We start from the raw sequence: 23,418 nt of genomic DNA on the forward strand, positions 1-23,418 counted from the left end.
GTCTCCTGACGATGACTAGAGCAAGCTAGTCCAAACATTGAGACCAACCCAAGAACTGACTCCGCGGTAGTACAGTTAGTAACGACCCTATAAGCTAAAGTAGTAGTCCCAGCCAATTTGTATACCATCCGCCCAGGTAATAGTTAACAAGCAGGACAGTTCTTTTCAGAACTGAGAAGTCTCCCGAACAATCTACTCCGTGGTAGTAGTATTAAGCAAGACAAGAACAAACTCTACCTGGCAAGTAGATACACACATGGTGTTACCACAAACCAAATATGTAATGTACAGTAATCTCATGTGTGAATGTTTTTCTAGTACATGAAAATTATGCCATCCAATGATATTGGACACCAAGTAAAACTCGAAATGGGGTCATCTTCAGCACAAGTTTGAGCAGGCCATCAGATCTATAATAAAATGCTCAAGTTGTGATGAGATAAATATTGAGATCTGAATTGTTTAAATGTTCAACTTTTGGTTTTGACAAGGTCAAAGTAACACACTGTGTAGACCAGGCCCTGACATTTGAAGGTGGCGTCTTGGATATAGATTGGAGCGGGTTCAAAACGTGCCTTAAAGCCATTATACACTTTCGGTGCAAAAAAATCAATAAAAAAATCACAGGTTTACAAACAACTTACAGGGTTTACAGAAGGTAGTGATGAAAGACTTCTCTTGTGATAATATTCCATGAAATGCTATACTTTTTGAGAAAACAGGAAAACAATATCAATTCTCGATAGCGAAAATTACAGATTTATTTTAAACACTTGTCATGACACGGTGAAACGCGCGGATACAAGGGTGGTTTTTCCCGTTATTTTCTCCCGACTCCGATGACCAATTTAGCCTAAATTTTCACAGGTTTGTTATTTTATATATAAGTTGTGATACACGAAGTGTGGGCCTTGGACAATAATGTTTACCAAAAGGGTCCAATGGCTTTAAACCTATAAAGAAATACAATTTTGAACTGAATTTTGAAACGGGCAGTCAGTGAAGTTGATGAAGTATTGGTGTGATGTCATGTTTGATGGCTCCAGAGATCAAACCAGACAGATAGCAAACTATTGCAGAGCTGATGATATGAGGGAATGGACCAGACACTCCACTGTTCAGCTGGTATAGTAGGTGCACCTCTGGTTTCTACAGAATTCCAGAGATGATGGACAAATGATAACATGAAACACACTTATCCATGGTAATACTCTGTGTTACAGTTTACCCCGCAAAGGTACCCTTGACTTAAATACTTCAATCCAAACCTATAATCAAAGACAAGTGACACCAGAATTATATATTTACACAAAAGTAGTTAACCAATTTAATATATGATTTTTGGGGTTGAACAAAGAACTGACTAGAGTGGGATTCGAACCAACGACCTCCGGATTAACGTGCCGGCGCTCTACCAACTGAGCTATCTAGCCCTATATTGGCGGTGTCCCTATTTTGTCAATACTTTGTTCAGGGGTGCCAGTCAGAAGCCATACAACCGTTAACTGCCGTGTAGCCAGGGATCACACCCAAATTACGATACAACCTGGGAAGCGGCAGCTAGGGGATCACCTTAAGGGGATGCGACTTTTTGTTACAGATATCAATATAAACCACAAGGGAAACTGACTGGGTAAATTTGTAAATGATTTTTGGGGTTGAACAAAGAATTGACTAGAGTGGGATTCGAACCAACGACCTCCGGATTAACGTGCCGGTGCTCTACCAACTGAGCTATCTAGCCCTATATTGGCGGTGTCCCTATTTTGTCAATACTAATTTACCCAGTCAGTTTCCTTTGTGGTTTATATTGATATCAATTTAATATATGTATACATTTCTCTCCACCAATTTTGGTATATTTTACAAATGAATATTTAGATATTTAGGCCTTCTCAATTAAATTCGTAATTAATAACCATTGAATACATGTCAAATTTCAAGTTTCAAATACTTTTTTTGTGTTTTTTTGCTAGGAACTTGTGACATACTCGCTGCCCAAAATGTGTACAAGTTCATTTAATTAAGTGACAATTGTTGATAGTACAATTCTACAAAATTTTAGTTGATCAATCAAAATAAAAGGCACTCATTATTGTAAATCAGACAGAGTTAAATGAGCAAGTCCCAAAATGAATGTAATAAGAACGGAAAACAGCGAAGTATGGCATTTTCCAAACCATATTGATTTAATAGATGTTATTGATTACTGGACACTTGGTAAATGTCAAAGACCAGTCTTCTCACTTGGTGTATCTCGACACATGCATACAATATCAAACCTGTGAAAAATTGAGCTCAATTTTATGCCGATAATTATTTTGAGTAATTACCAATAGTGTCCACTGCCTTTAAAACCAATTGTGATCCTCCTTTGTTTTAGCATCATTGCTTCTTTTCATTAAACTTTGAAATGCAGATGTGTGAAATGAATTAAGAAACGAGTTTCCTGGTTTTTTCTTCATCTGCTCTTGAACCACAGATCAAAATGTTGTCTCACTTGCCTTAATAGCAGCATAAAAATCTGCATAACACATACGTAGCAGAGACCAAAACCCAGCACATTATGTCTGACTCTTGATCAAAAGCTAGAAAACCTCACTCTAGCGAACACACTGACTAGCAGACTCACTCTCACTGACTGCACCCCTGTACCTCACATAGATGTACCTCAAAAGTCCCCCTATTCAAAACTCCATACCTGATTGTTATACCTTTGTAAAAAATGCTTAGTTTGACTGGTCGAGAACCAATCACGTGCTGTGCAGCAAATGCGCATGTATCATGGCTAAAGATGCGCGCTACAGAATTTCGAGAAGAGGAATAACAATGTTACCAAGGTATAACTAAACAATTGTTGCACGCTGTGACTGGGGTCCATGGGTTTTGTATACCCTCGGTGGAAAATGGCACCCTTCCATTTTCCTCCTCGGGTGTACAAAACGCCATGGATCCCGTCACAGTGTGCAACAATTGTATACTGGAACATCTTTCTGAAAATTATGTACATGCTAAGCGCCTTGAGTACCTTTATAGTAGATACATGCACAAAGACTTCAATTACCCAGTGTATTATTATTACTTCTTGTCCCTTGTCTTTGCGAGTCATGTATACAGTGTGAGTTGTGTATACATTGAACTAAATGAAGCATTATGTCACCCATAAGTTATCTATTTGTTTTGGTAAATCCCCACATATTGTATTTTTAGCAATCTCAAGGATCTGTTGATGAAGATCATCAATGCTTTGACTGGCATCAAGAACCTGTAAGATATAAAAACAGTACACAAGGTTAATAGATTCATAATGACAACATGACATACTTAGACATGAAAGATCCCAACATCAGCAATTATTGGATAATCAGTTTGCAGTTTACTGTGTAGATTATCATGATCTTGGATAACTTGTCTCGCTATTTATTCCACTGTAGCGAAGTTTATTTCAGAATTCAGGAGATTATTCAGAAAAGGAAACAACTGTCCTGCTCAAAAAGGGACAAAATATTTTTTCTTTTCCATTGCGGTGTTTATTGGCAGATTATTAGAATGGAAACTGCTCCATTGTACGAACCATGCAAGCCTCCTATTTCCACCATTATCCGGAATTCAGACTTCACACATCCTGCTCACTGACTCGTGACTTCAGTGTCCGATCAGTATTGCTAGCGAGAGCATCTACGTTACCACCTCTATTGATACAGTCTTACAAGCAATAAATAACAACTTTCAGATTGGAAAAAGGTACTTTTTCAAAATGTCCACAGATTTACATTAAACTTACAGGGTTTGAAGATAATGATAGTGGAAAGCTTCCCTTCCAATAAAAAATTATTTTAGCAGGGAGTGCCCAGTGTACTGGAGTGTGTCAGTAGAGTATGGTGGTAGTATCAGGCATGCAACTGCCCAGTGAAAAAAAAAAAAGGAAAATTTTCAAAGGCACAACGCAAGTGCGGAGCGAGGCAGCTGAAACGCCACGGGACATGATACCCACAATGGTACCCTAGAAAATGTTGAAGTTTATTATGCTCTTAGGTGCATTTTTAGCATGTACTAGGCTTATTTTACATGATTGTAGCTTTTTTTTTTCACGTTTTAAAAAAACCAAAAACGCGGAATTCCGCGGAAGAGTTGCATGCCTGTAGTATATTGCGTGACAAATACTGCAGATAAAATAGCCAACGGATCTTAATAGCTTCTCTGGTGTGACAGTTGTATCAGTGTTTCTCAGGAGCTATAAAACAAAATGATTCCAGCTCAATCCCAATCTATGACATGGTCTAGGTCAGCAGGTTGTTTGACACAGATTCAACACTATTTATTCTCATTAACACCAAACTGCAGTGAAGTAAGGCTTTTGGTACACAAGTCTTTCTCGTGGATTCATGCATTTTTTCCCAATGTAACGGCTTTAAGTTTGCATAAAAAACTCACCCTCCAACTTTCTTCTCTCAATAAGTCAAAGTTGTTTTTTACTTTGACCTGAAAGTCTGTAGATTCATAACGTTCATCACCAAAGTCATCTCTTTTCTCAGCTTCTTCAGGTTTGACTTCTAAAAAGAAAATTAGATCTGGCTTTGGTAGTCCTACGTCTGACTGTTTGCACCAATTTAGGTCAAAACCCTGCATTTAAAAATGAGTTAACATTGTTGACATAATTGTGGACAGTTGGCTGCAAACACACACTCAAGGCCAGTGCAGTAACATTTTTACATAAACTGTACATTGTTATTACATCATTGGTATGGAGTACCCAACTTTGATGTCCACTGTAAACCTGTCCTATGTCCATAACAATTTTGCGCACATGTTGGAATCATTTTCAACTTTTTCTTTTTTTGCTAAATTAATCTTCAACCCATTCAGTTTATGTCAAAAGAACATAAACAATGTTCATATGTAAGTATGTACATTTTGTTTTTCAAATTTTTCTTTTGTTGGCTAAATTAATCTTTGACCCATTTAGTTAACGTCAAAAGAACTTGGGGCTGTCCATTCTACACATGAGAGCATGTGTCACTACCATCCCTTATGTTGTGTTAGTGCCGCGACACGCGACACTAAAAAAAAGGGGGGCCTACAGTGTAACCAACTGATAAAAATACACACAAACTGGTGCACAATGTTCTGTGTTAATGGGACTTGTATTCACTGTCCTGCTTTCAGGAGTCCAAATGACGGATGGTGGGGTAGAATCTCCAATTTAATGAGGAAGAAATTTGTTCAGGATTCTACCAAGCCATTACCATAATAAGGAGTCATGTGACTCACACCCTTTGTGCCTAAGCACAACTCTTTCTTCACATTGTCATGCTTACACACCCTTTAGTTAGCTTGCCAGTGGACAGCCCATTTATAGGGGCACAAAGGCGGGAACTGAATTATTTTCTTTCAATTGCGGCATACCTCTAGCTACTAAACAATACAATCTCACGTGAGTCCTCATTACCGTAATGGCTTGGTAGAATCCTAATCAAACTTTCCTTCACTTGTTTAGCTGGGAGATTATTTGGAACAAAACTTACGAGTGGGGATTGTTTACTTTTAAAAGTATTTTTATCTATACTATTAAAAGCATAACCCGCGCCATCTTGGATTGAAAATTAGAAGGTCCAGTGGTATGGCATCCTTGTGGAATCCAACACGGTTGTGTGTGTGGAATTCAATACGTTTGTGTGGTTTCAGACGTCGGGTTGCAAGTCTGCAAAACCCGGACCCAAACTCCCACTTACAAGTCATGTGATTGGAGGAAGTTTGGGCGGCGACCACTGGTCGATGTTGTTACCAGACTTCCTAGAAATCTTTCTGACAGGTGACTCATTGGACAGTGTTTCGCAGATGGTGCTCCGGATTGGTTCACTCATTGCCCCTTGCCCGCCCACCCGCCATTCGATCCGCCCTTTTTGGTCGGGTTACTTTCGTGTTGTACTAAGCATGGTTCTCTGGATTGGTTCATTCATTGCCGCGCAGGGTCGAAAGGGTCGAAGAGGATGGGTGCCAGGACAAAACCGAAACCATTCTCACGAATTTGCATTGAATACATGAAGTAACTCAGATTGATGTTTCGCAGGCGACCACATGTCAACCAGTGGTCGATGTTGTTACCAGACTTCCTAGAAATCTTTCTGACAGGTGACTCATTTGTTAAAAAGATTATAAATGGAGAGTAATTTATAAAAAAGCATTGATTTCCAAGCATGAGAAATGGACAAGGATGGGATCAAACGGAAGCTTTAAAAATTATTTTGGAAACATTGGGTAACTATAAGGCTATAGGCTGGAAGGAGCCTGTGGATAATTAATAACATTTTGAGGTTGGGGAGGGGGGGGGGGGTGGCTTACACAAATTAAGTAAGCATGTGAAATTGAGCCCAATCTCAACTTACATTCTGGTCAGTGTATTGTGAGTGGTGTATTGTCTGGTTTTGATACAGGCCACCTGTTGCTTGGTGAAGGAGGTCGCCTTGGAATCACTTTAGGGGTGGCGCGACCTCGGACTTCCAATAATCTCCGACGCTCTTACCCCCCCCCCCCCACCACCAACAAAAAGCAGTGGTAAACAAACAGTACATAATAGATTTGTGGCACACCCAGCATGTTCCGAAAACTCGCTTTATTAGTGCTGTAACAACTTAACGATATGTATCGTGGGACGTGGCGCTCCATAAATCGCGATGCACAAGTAAAGGGCCCAAGATTCTAAAATCGAAGCGTTATTGGAAATAAAGCAAACACTAAGTCAACGAAAGCAACCAATCATTCAATGTTTTTTATTTTCAATACAATTTCGCAGATATAACGTTGAACTTTTTCGCTACCATCTGTTCAATACGATTGAACCTGCGGACCGCCAACCAGTGCGTTTTTTTATAAGGTGTTTACTTTCTTCCCTTTCAGTCGGATTAACTCTGCGGATATTGGCTGAGACTATTCTAGCCTTTTTAGTCGGATCTCCTCTGCTATTTAGTACCAATGATTATTGTTGAGGACGATATTATACCAGTCTCTTAAGAGCCTTTGGTCGAGTAACTCGGCGCGGCTATTAACGGTGACTATGGATTTGTTCATGGAGGTACCTATGATTTGTTCAGAAGGGAACCAAAATATCACTGATGCCAAATTCATCAGGTTAGAAAAACGTTTTGGTCTGATCATAATTGCTCTATGGTCTGATTGGCTCTTCCACAAAGACCTCCTGATTGGTCGCCAATGTGAAGACACTTGCGTACACGTGAATTATACCCAATGCGCTCCGTACAAGAAATTACCGTGTAGTTATAACAGTGTGCTATTTTTAGTCCATTAGGTAATTACCCTTATTATTTGGCTTAGCGGGGAAATACTCGTGTAGTTATAACAGTGTGCTATTTTTAGTCCATTAGGTAATTACCCTTATTATTTGGCTTAGCGGGGAAATACTCAGTGCAGTAGTGCAGTTGAGATAATAAAATTATTACACTGACATAGCCCATTGAATGAAAACTATGCTCAAAAGTCGGAACAAAATATTCAATTTATGCGAATAATGCGTTTACTTTGTCTTCATCCAGGATAGATAATTGACATAATCTCATATATATCCTTTATTATAATGCACTTCATATTTCAATCTTCAATCTTATTTCAATCTTTAGCATAATAATTAGACCAACAAGGTAACACACAGTTGAACAACTATCTTGTGACACCCACACCCCTGTAACACTACCCTTTTTGTTACACCCCCCCCCCCCCCCAAAAAAAAAAAAAAAAAAAAAAAAATGATAAATAAATAAATAAATAAAAAAAATAATAAATAAATAAAAATAAATAATAATAATAATATGGCCCATATTATTATGGGCATACAACATTACATCGATTTCAAGAAACATTCATTATATCAACAAGTCGCTCCATTATTGGGAATTACCAACAATATACAACAAAACATCAACAAGTCGAAATAGGTATACATAAAATTAGTTTAAAGGGCATGGATAAAGAGAAACAAATGGCAAAACACTGATATAATTTTTTTCTTAAGACACAAAGATAAGGACAAAAAAGAATCAAAGAAAACAACCCAAATAATAAAAGTAAAGAAATCTTATGAATGTTATATGAATCTTTAAAGCTTAACAACATCCTCGATCATTTTAAATGCAATTCCCAATCCAATTATACCAAGTTATTATAAGCCCTGTCCATCCGAATATGTCTCTCTTATATGTGTGCCAAGGTACGTCGTCAATCTAACCCAAAACAAGGTTGTGGGCGCAGCCACTGCAAGTAGTGGCGGATGTGCGCCATAGCCTCATTTGGAGTTAGAATTATGACGTCATGCATAAATATTAAGAGAGGCGTATAACACCCTCACCCACATTACATTTCGAAATATTTGTGAAAAAGGATTTTCATCATCTAGCGGGGTGCCGCGCGAAGCGCGGCATCCCGCTAGTTAGTATTAAAAGAGAAAAACAAGCTAGCATGGTAGGGCCTTGATCCAGTCAATAACCTGAGTGTTGGGTCGTGGCCTAGCAGTTAAGAGTACCGGACTCAAACTCTGGTGATTCTGATCAGCAGAGTGTGGGTTGGAGGCTTGGTCCGTGTGTCCTTAAGCAAAACACATTAACCATGATTTTCATTGACAAAACAAAATATTAAAGACTAGTAAAAAAAAGTTGCCTTTTCACTTAAATGGTTAATGGGAAGAGGATTTGAATCTGTAAGCAAACTGGTTTCTAATGTCACCTGGTAACAAAAGGAAACATAGTTTTATATTTAAATGTTATTACGACAGTTGAGACAAAGTGATTTGAGTTGACAAATGTGATGCGTTCAAGTAAAATTATTAATTTTTTGGACCCTTGTCATTAAAAATATAATAAAAATTCATCAATCATCTGAAAAGTGCACTTTATAAGCAATACTTTACTGTTAAAACCTTTTGTTCCAAAAGTTGTGAAAGCAGAAATACAAAGTGATTTGAGAAAATGAAACAGAGAGAAAGGGATTTAAAAAAAAAGGTTATAGTGCGTATTGTACAGCCCGCACAAATACTACATGTATGCTGAAACGCCTTTTAAAGTTTGACAAGTGTGTTCTTAGTTCTAAACATGCAATTAAGATGGACAGCATATGGCCATAGATAGCTCGCTTTCTCGACATTTCAACAGTCTCAAAATAGCACATGGTGCCAATCAGCAAACTTGATTCCTTTTCTATTTTTAACCTCTCAGTGATGTTATTTGTCAGAGAGGAAGTCGCCAAAAGGTTGAATGTTGTACATTGTACAATGAGATACAAAATTACTAAAGCACTTACATCTTTTGCAGCTGTAAAAGCTACTCCTGAGTATGCATATCTGTCAACCACCAAAGTTGTGCCTTTATGTAACTGTTTCTCCATATATGGCCTATCGATGAAAATAAAAGAAAATCATTTCAGTTTAATTGAAAAAACTTCCTGTTTTTAACAAAATAGGCATCAAGTTTAATTAAAATACTTCACCTGATGCATGCTGTTTCCATTTACTTAATTATCAAACACTATGCAAATTAAGAGTGTTTATGCAAAAAAGCTGATTACGATGGAAGCAACTTGCAAAATTATTTTGGACAGAAAATTTCAAGTCTTACTCAGATTAGATTATGTTTGCAAGTAAGGCGGGCACGGGTCGTTATCGGATCCGCGCTTAAATAAAACTTGACCCTGACTCTTGCCGACTCAAGTCGAAGTCACTAAGCGGACTTGAGGCCGAGTGGCGAGGTTCGTTTGGGAGGAAATATACCGCTCGATTACAAAAGATGGCAAACCTCTCTGTCAAGACACACACAGTTCTCAAAATAATACACAGTTCCACAAGAGATTTATGAAGAACAAACAGCAATATATGTGGTTTAATTGTCAACCTCTCAAGTAAACAATGAACAATGAGTAAATGTGGTTTAATTGTCAACCTCTTCAGTATCCAATAAACAATGAGAAACAAGCATCAGTCAATGTGGTTTGAGTGTCAGCCTCTGCAGTATCCACCACAATCAATGACCAATACAGAGCTACAGAGCATTAAATAATAAAGTACCAGTTACTTGCAAAAGACACATACGTTCTACTAAACTATTACCCGTGATTCTCGCGCCTAAGCAGCACCAGCAATCGCCTAGTCAACCTCCTAAATAAAGGTCAAAACAAGCACGCGCCGCAGCAGTGCCAACCACACATCCAGTATAAAGCACCAAAATCGTCAACTACACCGCAGGTAAACCACAACACAGCAGTCAACCACACCGCAGGTAAACCGCAACACAGCAGTCACCCACACCGCAGGTAAAAGCACAAAGCAATCACCCACACCGCAATTTAGCCCAGCTATATCGACAACCCTAGGTAAAGCACCAGCAATTACCTACACGAGTCCCGCAGCCGCCACGTTTGAGGAGAAGTGGACTAGCACAAAGCACAGTCTTCCCTGCTTCAACTCACGTGTACCCCCTGAGACATTCACACAGATACCCTGAACCACAATCCTGCTAGTCAACCACAAAACTAACGTTGGCTAACTCAGCGACGGACTGCTACCCCAAAAAGATCGACAAGCACTCAGCTTCCGTCAATCCTTTCACCCAGAAATTCTCACGATCAACAGCACAAAGCCTTTCAGCTAATCAGTGAGACCTAGAATTCGCTGCATATAACTTGCAATAAATCACGCACGCTAGCGCAGATTGCACAACAAATAACACTTGGGTAATAATCAGAGTAAAAGAACGTACCTGTTTCTCTCTCGAAATCTCGCTGCAGACTGACGATGCACGCTTGGTCCCAGAGTACCAGCGTGCTCCGCAAGCCAACGCATGTGCAGATCGTGCATAAGCTCGCGCATGCTCATAACTACACAATTTATAACATACACCCGGCACTGTCCGTCACACAGGCCCGAGCGAAGCTTGGACTGCCCCAGTCCAAACAGCTTCACAACACAAAAATAACAACAGGACAGTGCATCTACTTACATTACCATAAAACACTAAACACTAAAGTCAACCACACGGTACCTACAATGAGGTTGACTTGGAAAGAGATTTTTTTTTTCCTCTCTCCACATCTAATTAAATATTCACAAACCCTGTTAACATTTCCACATAGGAAATCCTAGTCAACCTCACACTTCATGAGGTTGACTTGGAGAGGGACCTTTCCTTCTCTCCAGCCTCGATAAATATGCACAGACCTACTGTGGTTTACTTAAATAAGTAGAAAATATAAAACACTTCTTTGGCTTAGAAAAATACAAAAATACATGATCTCTGGCTGAGAATACTTCGGCATATAAAAAATTTCAGTACAAAATCAAGGTTTCTTCTAGAATTACACATTATACACACACTGATTCAATATTACCCGTAATTTCTTATATAATGATTAAAGGCTCTTGATTTATACATTAGAAAGGGTACAATTTAGCAATATAAAAACAATCAACTTGTGGCAAGACTTGAATAATTACCTGGCACTTAGGATCTCGAACTCTGCTCACGTCGGAGCTCCACTCCCTCGTGTAGGAAGACTCTGATGGTTTGCTCGCGCACCACGGCGAGGACTCTGCGGCCTGCTGGTTCAGTCTGCGTCCCCTGGCTGTTTTGTTGGACTGGGGGTGGTCGCACTAAGTGCAGGGAGGGCATCGATGAGCTGTCAGAACTGGTCACTACTGGCGCCGGGTCCATCAAAGAAAACATCCCCCGCGGCTTTCCCTGTCCATAGCTGCCGGGAGGTCTGGGGGCGGCGAGGGTGTCCGGAGAGACTGGGCGCTGCAATGGAGATATAGGGGTTGGCGACAACGAGATGACGACTTCTTCGGTCTTCTGACTCTCCGCTTCCACCAGAGGCGTAGACACGGTTTCTGGGAGCCAGCCTGCCACAACCAGCCTTGCAGTGTAGGGCGTGTCCTCCTGCCTCTCTAGCTCCTCCCTGATCACCATAGCCTCATCTTCGAATTCTGGGTGGCGGGACGCATAGTGGCGTCGGAGGGTTTCCTTGCGACATGCCTTGTAGGAACATCTACGGCAGTACCTGAACATTAGGGGCCATGCATCTCCTTTATGTGTCTCCAAAGGCCTTGCCGGTGAGGGTACGCATTTTGACACTGTCTGCAGCGATACCTTCTCGCTCTCCCTGACTTCACGACTTTTCCTCTGCCGGACATGACCGTAACTCGCTTGATATTTCTGTAACAGACAACAGAGAACACAAAGAAACTTGGTTATTTACAACCGTTACACTGCCAACATCGTCTCAGCAAAAATGGAGGGACTGACCCCACCCCGTCGCTTTCATTCGACATCTTCAGGTGGGTTCTTACCCGTCCCCGAATAACTTTTATATACATTATCATACACCATAACAAGGCATCCAGTTCTGGTGGAATCTTTATCCATTCCTACCCAAAACACCCAACTATCTACAACTGATAAGTTCTAACGGTACTTCAGGGGCAACCTACGTGTCCGCGTCGGGTTACGCCTAGGCGGCGTCTGCTCCCCAACTACTGGCGGATTACCTGTGCCCTCACCCGATCCTTCTGCACCGCAGGCAGGGACCATCTCAACAGTGTCTTGGACAACCTCCTCTGCGAAGCTCTCTATCTCTTGAACTTCTTCCTGAGGGGGTGTAGCCTCTTCAACGAGGGGGCTTCCTGTCGCCTCCCTACGAGGGGCAGTCACCTCTCCACCAGTCACCTCTCCACCAAGGGGGCTCTCTGTCACCACCTCAGTAGATGGACTGTCCCAAGGTTCAATATCCTCTCCAACATACGGCTTCAGCCTATCCACATGAACAACCTTAAGTTTGCCTCCCTTTTTCAACTGGATGCGTACCACCACATCAGACAACCTCTTAACCACGAGCCAAGGTCCTTCCCACCGCAGTTGCAGTTTTGGAGACAATTGCTTTTTCTTGGCTGGATTGAACAACCAGACGAATTGTCCCTCCTTCAGACCATGCTCTGACGCCCGTCTGGGACCGTGCCTTCCACTCTGGACGACCACCACCATCCTCTTTGGACTTAAGGACCCAACTCATAGTCTCATCTACCAGCTGTGCCTCTCGCAAAGCATCCCTCGAAATCATAGGTCTGGCCTCAAGACCCCTTACCATCAACTCTTCACCCTGAGGTTTCACCTCGGGTTCCTCACCACTTTGCTGCTCAACATCAGTCATTTCTTGTCGGCCACATTGTTTGCACTGTCTCCTCGACAACCCATCAGCATTGCCATGCTTTTTACCGAGTCGATGCTTCACCGTCAAATCATACTGTGAGATAACTTCAATCCATCGAGCCAGCTGACCCTCCGGGTTCTTAAAATTTAGGACCCACCGCAATGCAGCATGGTCAGTTCTCACTTTCACCTTCTGACCATACAAATACTGCTTGAAATACTTCAAGTACATAACCAACGCCAACAACTCCTGTCGCGTTACGCAATAGTTGCGCTCAGGTTTACTGAGCTTCAACTTGCGTAAGCCAGAACTCTTTCCTCACCATCTTGGACCTGCGAGAGTACCGCCCCAATGCCCTCTCCGCTGGCATCGGTGTCCAAGATAAAGTCACCTTCAGGATTTGGGTATGACAAGATTGGGGCAGACTGAAGCCTGTCCTTCAACTCATCAAATGCCCCTTGACAAGACTCCGTCCATGCAAACTCCCTTGATTTCTCAGTCAGGGCATGCAACGGACTGGCGATTTCTGCAAATCTGCAGATGAACTTCCGATAATAAGAGGCCAGGCCTAGAAAGCTCCTCACATCTCTTACACACCTTGGAGTTGGCCACTCAGCCACCGCCTTTACCTTTTCCGGATCCGTCGCAACCCCTTCTGCGGACACAATGTGCCCCAGATAAGCCACCGACCTTTGAAACAAGTGACATTTGCTGGGCTTCAATTTGAGTCCTGCATGACGCAATCTATTCAGAACAACCCTCAAACGATTTATAGTCTCCGTTTCTGTTCGACCAAAGACAATAATATCGTCCAAGTAAACCAACAAGATGTCCCACTGCAAACCAGCCATGACTTTTTCCATGAGACGTTCAAACGTTGCCGGGGCATTGCATAACCCAAAAGGCATGCATTTCCATTTGTATAACCCATTCCTGACAACAAAAGTGGACTTTTGGCTGGCGTCCTCATCCAGAGCGACTTGCCAATACCCTGATGCCAAGTCGAGTGTCGTAAACCACTTTGCCCCATTCAGAGCGTCAAAAGTTTCATCGATACGTGGCACCGGATACGCATCCTTGATGGTGACCGCGTTCAACTTCCTGTAATCAACACAGAAACGCTTGGTCCCGTCCTTCTTTCGAACCAAAACAACGTTTGCAGCCCAAGGACTGTCTGAGGGCTCAATAACGCCTCTCTCCTCTAGATCTGCCACCTGTCTCTGAATTTCTTGCTGATTGCAATAGGGGTGCCTCCTTGGCCATTCTTTAACTGGCCTAGCACTTCCTGTCTTAATTTGGTGTTCAACAATATTGGTTGTACCAATGTAATTTTCTCCCTTGGAAAACACATCCTGATAGTCGTACAAACACTTCCGAACCTCACTGTGGTACTTGGCCTCAAGGTTGGCCGTACCCCTCTCATAGACGTCAAGCAAATGTACCGGGAGGGAATTCACTGCACTCAGTGGTGACGCTAATTCTCCATACTCAGAGTCAGCGTCAACCTCAGAGAGTGTTCCCACAGTGGTCCCCTCACAAGCCACCTTCTCCCCTCTCCCAGGGTTAAACACCCTCAATGGAATCACTTCCGCCTCGCCCATCTACCAGGGACCTACCCAGTACCAAACCTTTCCGTGCCAACTCTCCACCACCTTCAAAAGGCTCGACCATGGCTGGACCTGCCGAGGCAGCATTCCTTCCAGCCACAATACCCATGACGACAGCTTCATGACCAGGAGGAATCACTGTGGTTCTCGAAACTACCACACGCCCTATGAAAGCCTCACCAGTCCGACCAATGCACTTTATTCGCTCACCATAAAGCCTCAATTCCTTCGCCCAGAAATCAAGTGTCCCACCAGTAGGCAATAGAAAGTCCATCCCCAAGATGCCTGGATATTTCATTTCCGTGAAAATTGCCTTTACCATGTGCGTTGTACGCCCAACTTGCACTTCCACAGATGCCCTCCCCAGTGTGGGAATAGGACTACCATCAACCTGTCTAACAACCACACCATTTGTCTCCAACAACGGCCTTTGTCCTTTCGGTATTTCATAATAGATCGAACTACTTATCAATGTGTCAGTGGACCCCGTATCGATTAAAAACCGACACTTGGTAGCCCTTACTGACCCCTCCACAAACATGCCCATGCGAGGGCCAACACTTGGTTTTGGCAGAGTAACTTCTTTCAGTCCATCCTCATACTTAAACTTCTTCTCATCTATGTCGTCATGTTGGCGTTTGGACCCTCTTGGACATTCAGCCTGACTGGGGATCCCGCAGGAGGCTGGTCGGCATTTTCCGACATCTGGTTCCTCTCCTTCCGGGGTTTCTTGCACTCTCGTGCGAAATGCCCCTCCAACCCACAATTATAGCACTTCCAGCTACCAGTTGAACCCGATGGAGACTGGTGCTCTTTGTCTGTTGGCACGTCTCTTTGTTGAACAGATTCAAAGACCTTTTTACCTGACAAGTTCTTACAAAACTCTGCCAAAGTCTGCAGACTCTGAGCCTGCGTACTTAGATGGGCCTCTACTGAACCCAGCCTCATCTCTACACTAGAGTCCAAAACTCTTGCTAATTTAGCAGGCTTTCTGTCCATCAACCGTTGCAGTTCAACACTCTCAAAATTTTCCGTCTCCAAAGCCGCTTGGATGGCTTCGTCCAAGTTATTCGGACGGGCCCTATTTATGCCCTCCCGTATTGAATGACAATCCACTGCATCAACAAAGTGATTTCTAGCCAACCGGTCACGTGCGTCTTCCTGAATTTCAGGGTATGCCCGTGCCGTCAACTCATAGATCGCCTGACTCTTTCTAACCTTGCCGCCTATGTCTCAATTCAACTAGATAATTCTCACTAAGCCTACTTGACCCAAAACGTCTCTCCAATAATTTGACAAGTGCACTATAAGTGTACTTTTGTCCGGTTTCGCCCAACATTCGGAGAGCGTTCCCCTGCAAGCCTGCGGTCAAATACTTTGCAGCTTGCTCATCAGTCCAACCATTCACTTCACGACATGATTCAAAATGTCGGAAATACTCTTTCCAGACAACTTTGCCACTATACCGATCAGGGACTATGTTCGGGCGACGATTTTGTAGTCGCTCCAAACGGTCCTTCTGCCCCAAGTCACTACTAGCCCGGACTTCACTTTTCAGTGGCTGAGGCCTTACTGAAGTCTGGTCCTTCACAACGGGACTGCCGCTTTGTGCTACGCCCACTGGGTGGGTAGAACAACTCGGCAAATCATGGTGTGATTTCTTAGGGGCCGTCTCCCAAAAATCCAAAACCAATTCATCCACAGGAGTGTGTGTTGGGGGCTCATTTGTAATGGGGGTCAACTCAGTTCGGGAAAATTGCGCCGCACTTCCCTCCCGCAGAGGTGTTCTCCCCACAAAACCAACCCTCCTCGACTTGGGATCCATTTCTGGTTCCTTCGAGTCCGTACTCCAAAAATCAACCGGTGGATTAGAGCCATACCCTGATGTCTCTTTTGTCTCCAATAATTCTACCTCAGAATCTAGCACCCTCTGTCTCACACGCCTTCCTCCAGGGGGCATGATTCCTCGAGACTCTCCATTCCTAAGAATCTCCAACTTCTTTTCAGCAAATTCCTTCTCTAGCTGCAGAACCTGGTTTTCCATGCGGAGTCTCTGTAACTCAGACTCTGCACCCGTAGGATCCATTGGAACCTTTGACCCTACACTCATACTGTTGTCTCCCGAAATTCCACAGTACCTCGTGTGGATGACAACCAACGAACACCCCTTATCCGCTGCTGGATTTGACTCCACGCACGATAAAACCCGACAGATAAAATACACAACAAAACAACCAGAAACACCAAAAGTCCAACGGCAAACCAAAATCGCAAAAGGGACATGTACCTCACACGGTTGCTACACTTGACCAATGTCCGTTCGGTGACCCTGTCACTTCAAGCAAAGTGGCAAAGTATGCACTCCTATGTGGTCCGAAACCTTACGAAAACTCAATGCCAGTACCACAACAACCAATATATTAGACACAAGACACCTGACCAAGTTCGCTAAAGTTTTCTAGCACCTACAAAGTTGCCACACTCGGCCACGGAGCACTAGGTGACAAATTCACATCTAGCACCGCAGTCTGTGTTGCATCCCTCTGTGGTGTCAAACTTTGCGAAACCCTGGCACCGCCCGCCTGCTGACTAGCCAAACTGCGAATTTGCAGCAGTATTAAGTTCTGCTCTCTTGCAATTCGCCTTAACCGCCTCACCTCCAATCGACTCTTGGAAAACTGACAAGTCGCAACCAGACCAACAAAAACAACAATCACCAATAACACAACAACAACCCACAATCTCATGCCAAACTGGTAATTTGTGTACTAGCCCCTTCCCTATACCAAGGGAGGCTAAATCTTTAACAGAGAGTTCACTTAATCAATTATAATCATCCCACTTCTGACACCATTTGTGGCGGGCACGGGTCTTTATCGGATCCGCGCTTAAATAAAACTTGACCCTGACTCTTGCCGACTCAAGTCGAAGTCACTAAGCGGACTTGAGGCTGAGTGGCGAGGTTCGTTTGGGAGGAAATATACCGCCCGATTATAAAAGATGGCAAACCTCTCTGTCAAGACACACACAGTTCCCAAAATAATACACAGTTCCACAAGAGATTTATGAAGAACAAACAGCAATATATGTGGTTTAATTGTCAACCTCTCAAGTAAACAATGAACAATGAGTAAATGTGGTTTAATTGTCAACCTCTTCAGTATCCAATAAACAATGAGAAACAAGCATCAGTCAATGTGGTTTGAGTGTCAACCTCTGCAGTATCCACCACAATCAATGACCAATACAGAGCTACAGAGCATTAAATAATAAAGTACCAGTTACTTGCAAAAGACACATACGTTCTACTAAACTATTACCCGTGATTCTCGCGCCTAAGCAGCACCAGCAATCGCCTAGTCAACCTCCTAAATAAAGGTCAAAACAAGCACGCGCCGCAGCAGTGCCAACCACACATCCGGTATAAAGCACCAAAATCGTCAACTACACCGCAGGTAAACCACAACACAGCAGTCAACCACACCGCAGGTAAACCGCAACACAGCAGTCACCCACACCGCAGGTAAAAGTACAAAGCAATCACCCACACCGCAATTTAGCCCAGCTATATCGACAACCCTAGGTAAAGCACCAGCAATTACCTACACGAGTCCCGCAGCCGCCACGTTTGAGGAGAAGTGGACTAGCACAAAGCACAGTCTTCCCTGCTTCAACTCACGTGTACCCCCTGAGACATTCACACAGATACCCTGAACCACAATCCTGCTAGTCAACCACAAAACTAACGTTGGCTAACTCAGCGACGGACTGCTACCCCAAAAAGATCGACAAGCACTCAGCTTCCGTCAATCCTTTCACCCAGAAATTCTCACGATCAACAGCACAAAGCCTTTCAGCTAATCAGTGAGACCTAGAATTCGCTGCATATAACTTGCAATAAATCACGCACGCTAGCGCAGATTGCACAACAAATAACACTTGGGTAATAATCAGAGTAAAAGAACGTACCTGTTTCTCTCTCGAAATCTCGCTGCAGACTGACGATGCACGCTTGGTCCCAGAGTACCAGCGTGCTCCGCAAGCCAACGCATGCGCAGATCGTGCATAAGGTCGCGCATGCTCATAACTACACAATTTATAACATACACCCGGCACTGTCCGTCACACAAGCATCAAGTTCCCAAATCAGTGTTTTACCTATGGATGAAGAAAAACCATGCACTTTAACTGGTCCCATCATACAAATACTTGATAACACACAATAAATAGTAATTCAAATGACTTACACCATTTCCCATCTATTGGCTGAGAACAACAAATGAATTGCATTATCTTGTAGTTCAGATTTCTTCTCCAAGTAAGATCCAATCATCTTGCCAATCACTGTACTTCGATCTGAAAAATAATTATACAAGTACCTAGTTAACAGGATCTGGAAATTTGTGTAGAATGTGTGCGAAGAAAACAAAACAGCTATTCCAAATCCTAGCCTTGCATGATACGTTGGGCAGGTGCGATTTTTTTCATTCCAATAAAATTCCACCTCACCATCCTAGTCACTCTAGAAACACACTGTGTCTGCGCGAATTTAAGTTTCAAGGGTCGTGTCCCACGACTTAGAATGTCGAGTGGCGGCTGTCGGGAGGAGGGTTACATTTTTGCAAAGTTCTACATATTGCTTGTTACCTAGTTGAGATAACGTAAGCCTCCGAAGGGTTACGACTCAAACTCGAACGGCAAACGACAATCGGGTACAACACCTACAATTTTGACAGCTAGTCAACAGATTTGCTCAATTTTTACCACTTTCGAAAATCATGACACAAATTCTAGGAACACAAACTTAATCCTCAAATGCTCAATGTCTAATGAATCCTTTCCTAGTACGTAGCAACATTGAGAACATGTTTTGTAGAAAAATGCCAAAAACTTACAACAGTCACCTGGTCACAAAGGCAGTGCGGCAATGCATTTGTGCTGTCCGTTTACAATGCGGGATTGCCCGCCTTGTTACCCAGCGAGAGCTGCCAACATTTGCATCTTGCAATCAGGGAAATTGTATCATTGTGCACACTAATCAGGGAGATGTTTAGAATTACATTCAACACACACACACACACACAGAGCAGAGAAAAAGTTTGGATAACTTTCAGTATGGCGCAACCACTTTTTCACTCATTTTTACAAAAACTTAAAAAGGGATTTCTCATTGAGGTAAATTAGATACTTTATTATTTTATATCGAATGAAAAAGTGGTGGCGCCATACGGAAACCTTTTCAAAAGTTTCCATAATAATCAGGGAGATTCTCTAATTTGTTTAGACTTTAGTTGCGATTAACGTAAACTCTCCTCCCGACGGCTCCCGCAACTATTTTTTTATTTAATCATAACATGGATCCTATGGACAGATTGGTTGATTTTCAGGGAAAATTCTGCAGAATCAGGGAGAGTTGGCAACTCTGTGTTACTAAGTAAGTTTTTATGCTAATAATTATTTTGAGTGTTTACCAAAGATGATAGTGTCCACGTTTGTAATTTAAGAACAAAATTTAGTTTAGTCCAACTGGCTTGTTGAAAATTGCTGGCTGGTTGAAAATTGCTGAAAGAAGAGGATTCATTACAGTTTGTTGGGAGTAATTAAGGCATTGGATCTATCATTCATTATGAAGAGAATTACTAGACAGAAGTCTGTATCTGAAAATGAGAGTGTACAAAATTTACATGTGATGGCGGCGTCCAGCCCACAGCTGTAAACAACACGGCGGCAGGCGTAACATCAAAAGGTGCATCTAGAGCACAAACCACTGAATGCATGGTGTGTTCTAAAGAAGGATCTGACTGTGACAGGGCAATAAGTTGTCAGAAGTGTGTTGTGTTCATGAAAATGTAATAGCGCCCTCTTGTGACGGCTGTAGTACAGAACGCCTTGTTGGAATAATGTAAGAATTACGAAGGCTGAATAAAGAAGTGTTGTGTTGAATTCATCTATCTAGAACTGTATTACTTTAGATTACATACGCGCGTACATAACAAATTTGGCGACGAGGAGAAATATAGATCATACTGAGATTATCCAAGTACAATGGCATCGATTCCACCTCCTCAATTTTACCTGATGACTCCAGGGACTGCTTCCGTTCCGTGGACCCAGTGGCGAGGTATGTTTGAAACGTATACTATTGCTTCAGGTACAGATACATATCCAGCGGCACGCAAACGTGCATTGCTTTTGCACTGTCTCGGTACTGAAGGACACCCCAGCGCATATTCCATACACTACAACTAAATGCAGTGGATGTGGAGAATGACAATGAATACGAAACTGCACTCCAGGTTCTAGACAGACACTTCCAGCCTAAATTAAATGTGGTTGCTGAGAGATACAAATTCCGCAAACGTTCCCAGTTGCCAGGAGAATTTGTAGATGATTACATTCGTGAATTATGTGCTTTGGCATCAACCTGTAACTTCCATGACATGACAGATGAGATGATCAGAGATCAGTTTGTGGAGCGTACCAACTCTACTAAAATTCGAAGAGACTATTGATTGAACCAACATTGACACTTGCTGTTGCAATTACTATTTCACGTCAAGTTGAATCTGCAATTCGTGAATCTCAGATTATCGGGGAAAATTCAAGTCACATGCCACAGGCTGAAGTACATGCAGTTACGCGCCGTAAACCCCGTCAAAGCACGGCAACACTACAACAACGCTACTGATCAACCACAACCTTCAACTTCAAGTCCAACACATCCACAGTTACAGTGCTACAGATGTGGTGATAAATCCCACAAGGCAAATGATCCAAACTGCAAAGCTAAGAATGCTTCATGCTCTAAATGTGGAAAAACAGGGCATTATGCACGCGTTTGCCGGTCTGGACAGAGATATAGAATAAAAAATAAAAAATAAAAAAAAAAAAAAATATATCAGTCTACACGCAATTCAGTTCATAGAGTATTCGCGGATAATGAGAATGATGGGACATCTGCGCATGGAATTTCAAATGTCTTGACAATCCAGCACATTTCACATGCAGGTAGCATCAAGTGTTCCGTTACTATGGGCACATCCGTTCCACTTACAATGATTGTTGATACTGGTGCTGCTGTATCAATAATTCCTGCATCCATATTCGGAAAGTTCTTTGCACGAGAGGCATTGCAGCCAACATCCGCTAAACTCACTACTTGCCTGCACGAACCAATTACAGTACTGGGTACATTTCAATATTCGTCTAGCGAGTGATCCTAAGCGTTGTGCCAGTGCGCACATCTTTGTCGTCCAATCTGGAATTGCCATCATGGGACTAGATTTGATCCGAAGCCTTGGCATTACAATCACAGGTGGTAAGATTATGCTCGTGAATGGTAATGATTCACAAACTCCATCCTCCGATCCTCCAACTCCTTATGCGCCTACTTTTACATCCAACACTACTGCGGTGGACATGCGCAAACAATATCCAGAACTCTTCAGTGAAAAGGTTGGACTTGCAAAGAACTATGTACACAAAGTTAAAGTTCGTCCATCCGTTGTTCCTGTTCAACAAAAACTCAGAAACTTGCCATTCTCGGTTTGCGATGAAGTCGCTAATGAACTCAAACGTCTCGAAGATGCAGAGATAATCGAGCGTATTGACGCCAGTGAATGGATGTCACCACTGGTGGTCGTGTACAAGAAGTCCGGTCGTGTATGTCTTTGTGTGGATCTCCGTGAAGGAAACAAAGCTGTCATTGTTGACAAATATCCACTACCCAACATTCAAGAACTACTTTGTGAGCTTCGTGGAGCCAGTGTTTTTAGCTCCCTTGATTTGAATTCTGCTTACCATCAGTTACAACTACATGAGACTCGCGTGACCTCACAGCCTTCATTACACATGTTTGCTTGTTCCGTTTCAAGCGTGTGTGTTTTGGATTAGCTTCTGCACCGTCTGCATTCCAAAAACTCATGTCATGTGCTCTTAGTGGTCTCAATGGAGTACAGTGTTACCTTGACGACGTTGTCATATCCAGTCGCAATCAGAAGGACCATGATGCAAATCTCCATGCAGCGTTGAAACGCCTTACAGAGTTAGGTGTTACTCTGAACTAAAACAAATGCCACTTTAATATGCAGACCCTTCATTTCCTGGGACATACTGTTTCATCTGAAGGTCTTACTCCTGATCCAACACATGTAGAGGCACTACTTAATGCTCCCATCCCTACTGATCCAACTACACTTCGATCGTTCATGGGACTTGCTTCGTACTATGCCAGATTTGTTCCGAACTATGCAACCGTTGTTGAACCACTCCGTACACTCCTTCGGAAGGATTCTCAGTTCATTTGGTCAGAGGATGCACAATCATGCTTCGCGTCAATCAAACAGCATATTTCCAGTGCGACTACACTTGCGCTATATAACCCTGATCTTCCTACAGTCGTGTCTACAGATGCGTCAGCTTACGGCATAGGTGCTGTACTCGCACAGATCAAGAACAATGTGGAAATTCCAATCGCATTTGCATCTCGATCGCTGACAACTGCAGAACGCAAATATTCAGTTTCTGAAAAAGAAGCCCTTGCTTGTGTGTGGGCATGTGAAAAATGGTACAAGTGAAGTACTTATGGGATCGTCGTTTCACACTATGAACG

At 42.6% G+C, this 23,418-nt stretch overlaps 1 protein-coding gene across 1 annotated transcript in view; it reads right to left on the reverse strand.

The window, feature by feature from the left end:
* Positions 1 to 1,296: 1,296 nt before the first annotated feature.
* Positions 1,297 to 23,418, reverse strand: part of LOC139944867 (thymidylate kinase-like) — a 34,924-nt gene continuing 12,802 nt past the window's right edge. The window contains exons 2-5 of the mRNA XM_071942014.1: positions 19,055 to 19,163; positions 9,307 to 9,397; positions 4,435 to 4,623; positions 1,297 to 3,265 (exon numbers count right to left, since the gene is read on the reverse strand). Coding sequence (XP_071798115.1) covers positions 3,152 to 3,265; positions 4,435 to 4,623; positions 9,307 to 9,397; positions 19,055 to 19,163 — 503 coding nt within the window. The 3' untranslated portion in view covers positions 1,297 to 3,151. The remainder of the gene's footprint in view (positions 3,266 to 4,434; positions 4,624 to 9,306; positions 9,398 to 19,054; positions 19,164 to 23,418) is intronic.

Source organism: Asterias amurensis, chromosome 12, assembly GCF_032118995.1.
Source record: "Asterias amurensis chromosome 12, ASM3211899v1".
NCBI lineage: Eukaryota > Metazoa > Echinodermata > Asteroidea > Forcipulatida > Asteriidae > Asterias > Asterias amurensis.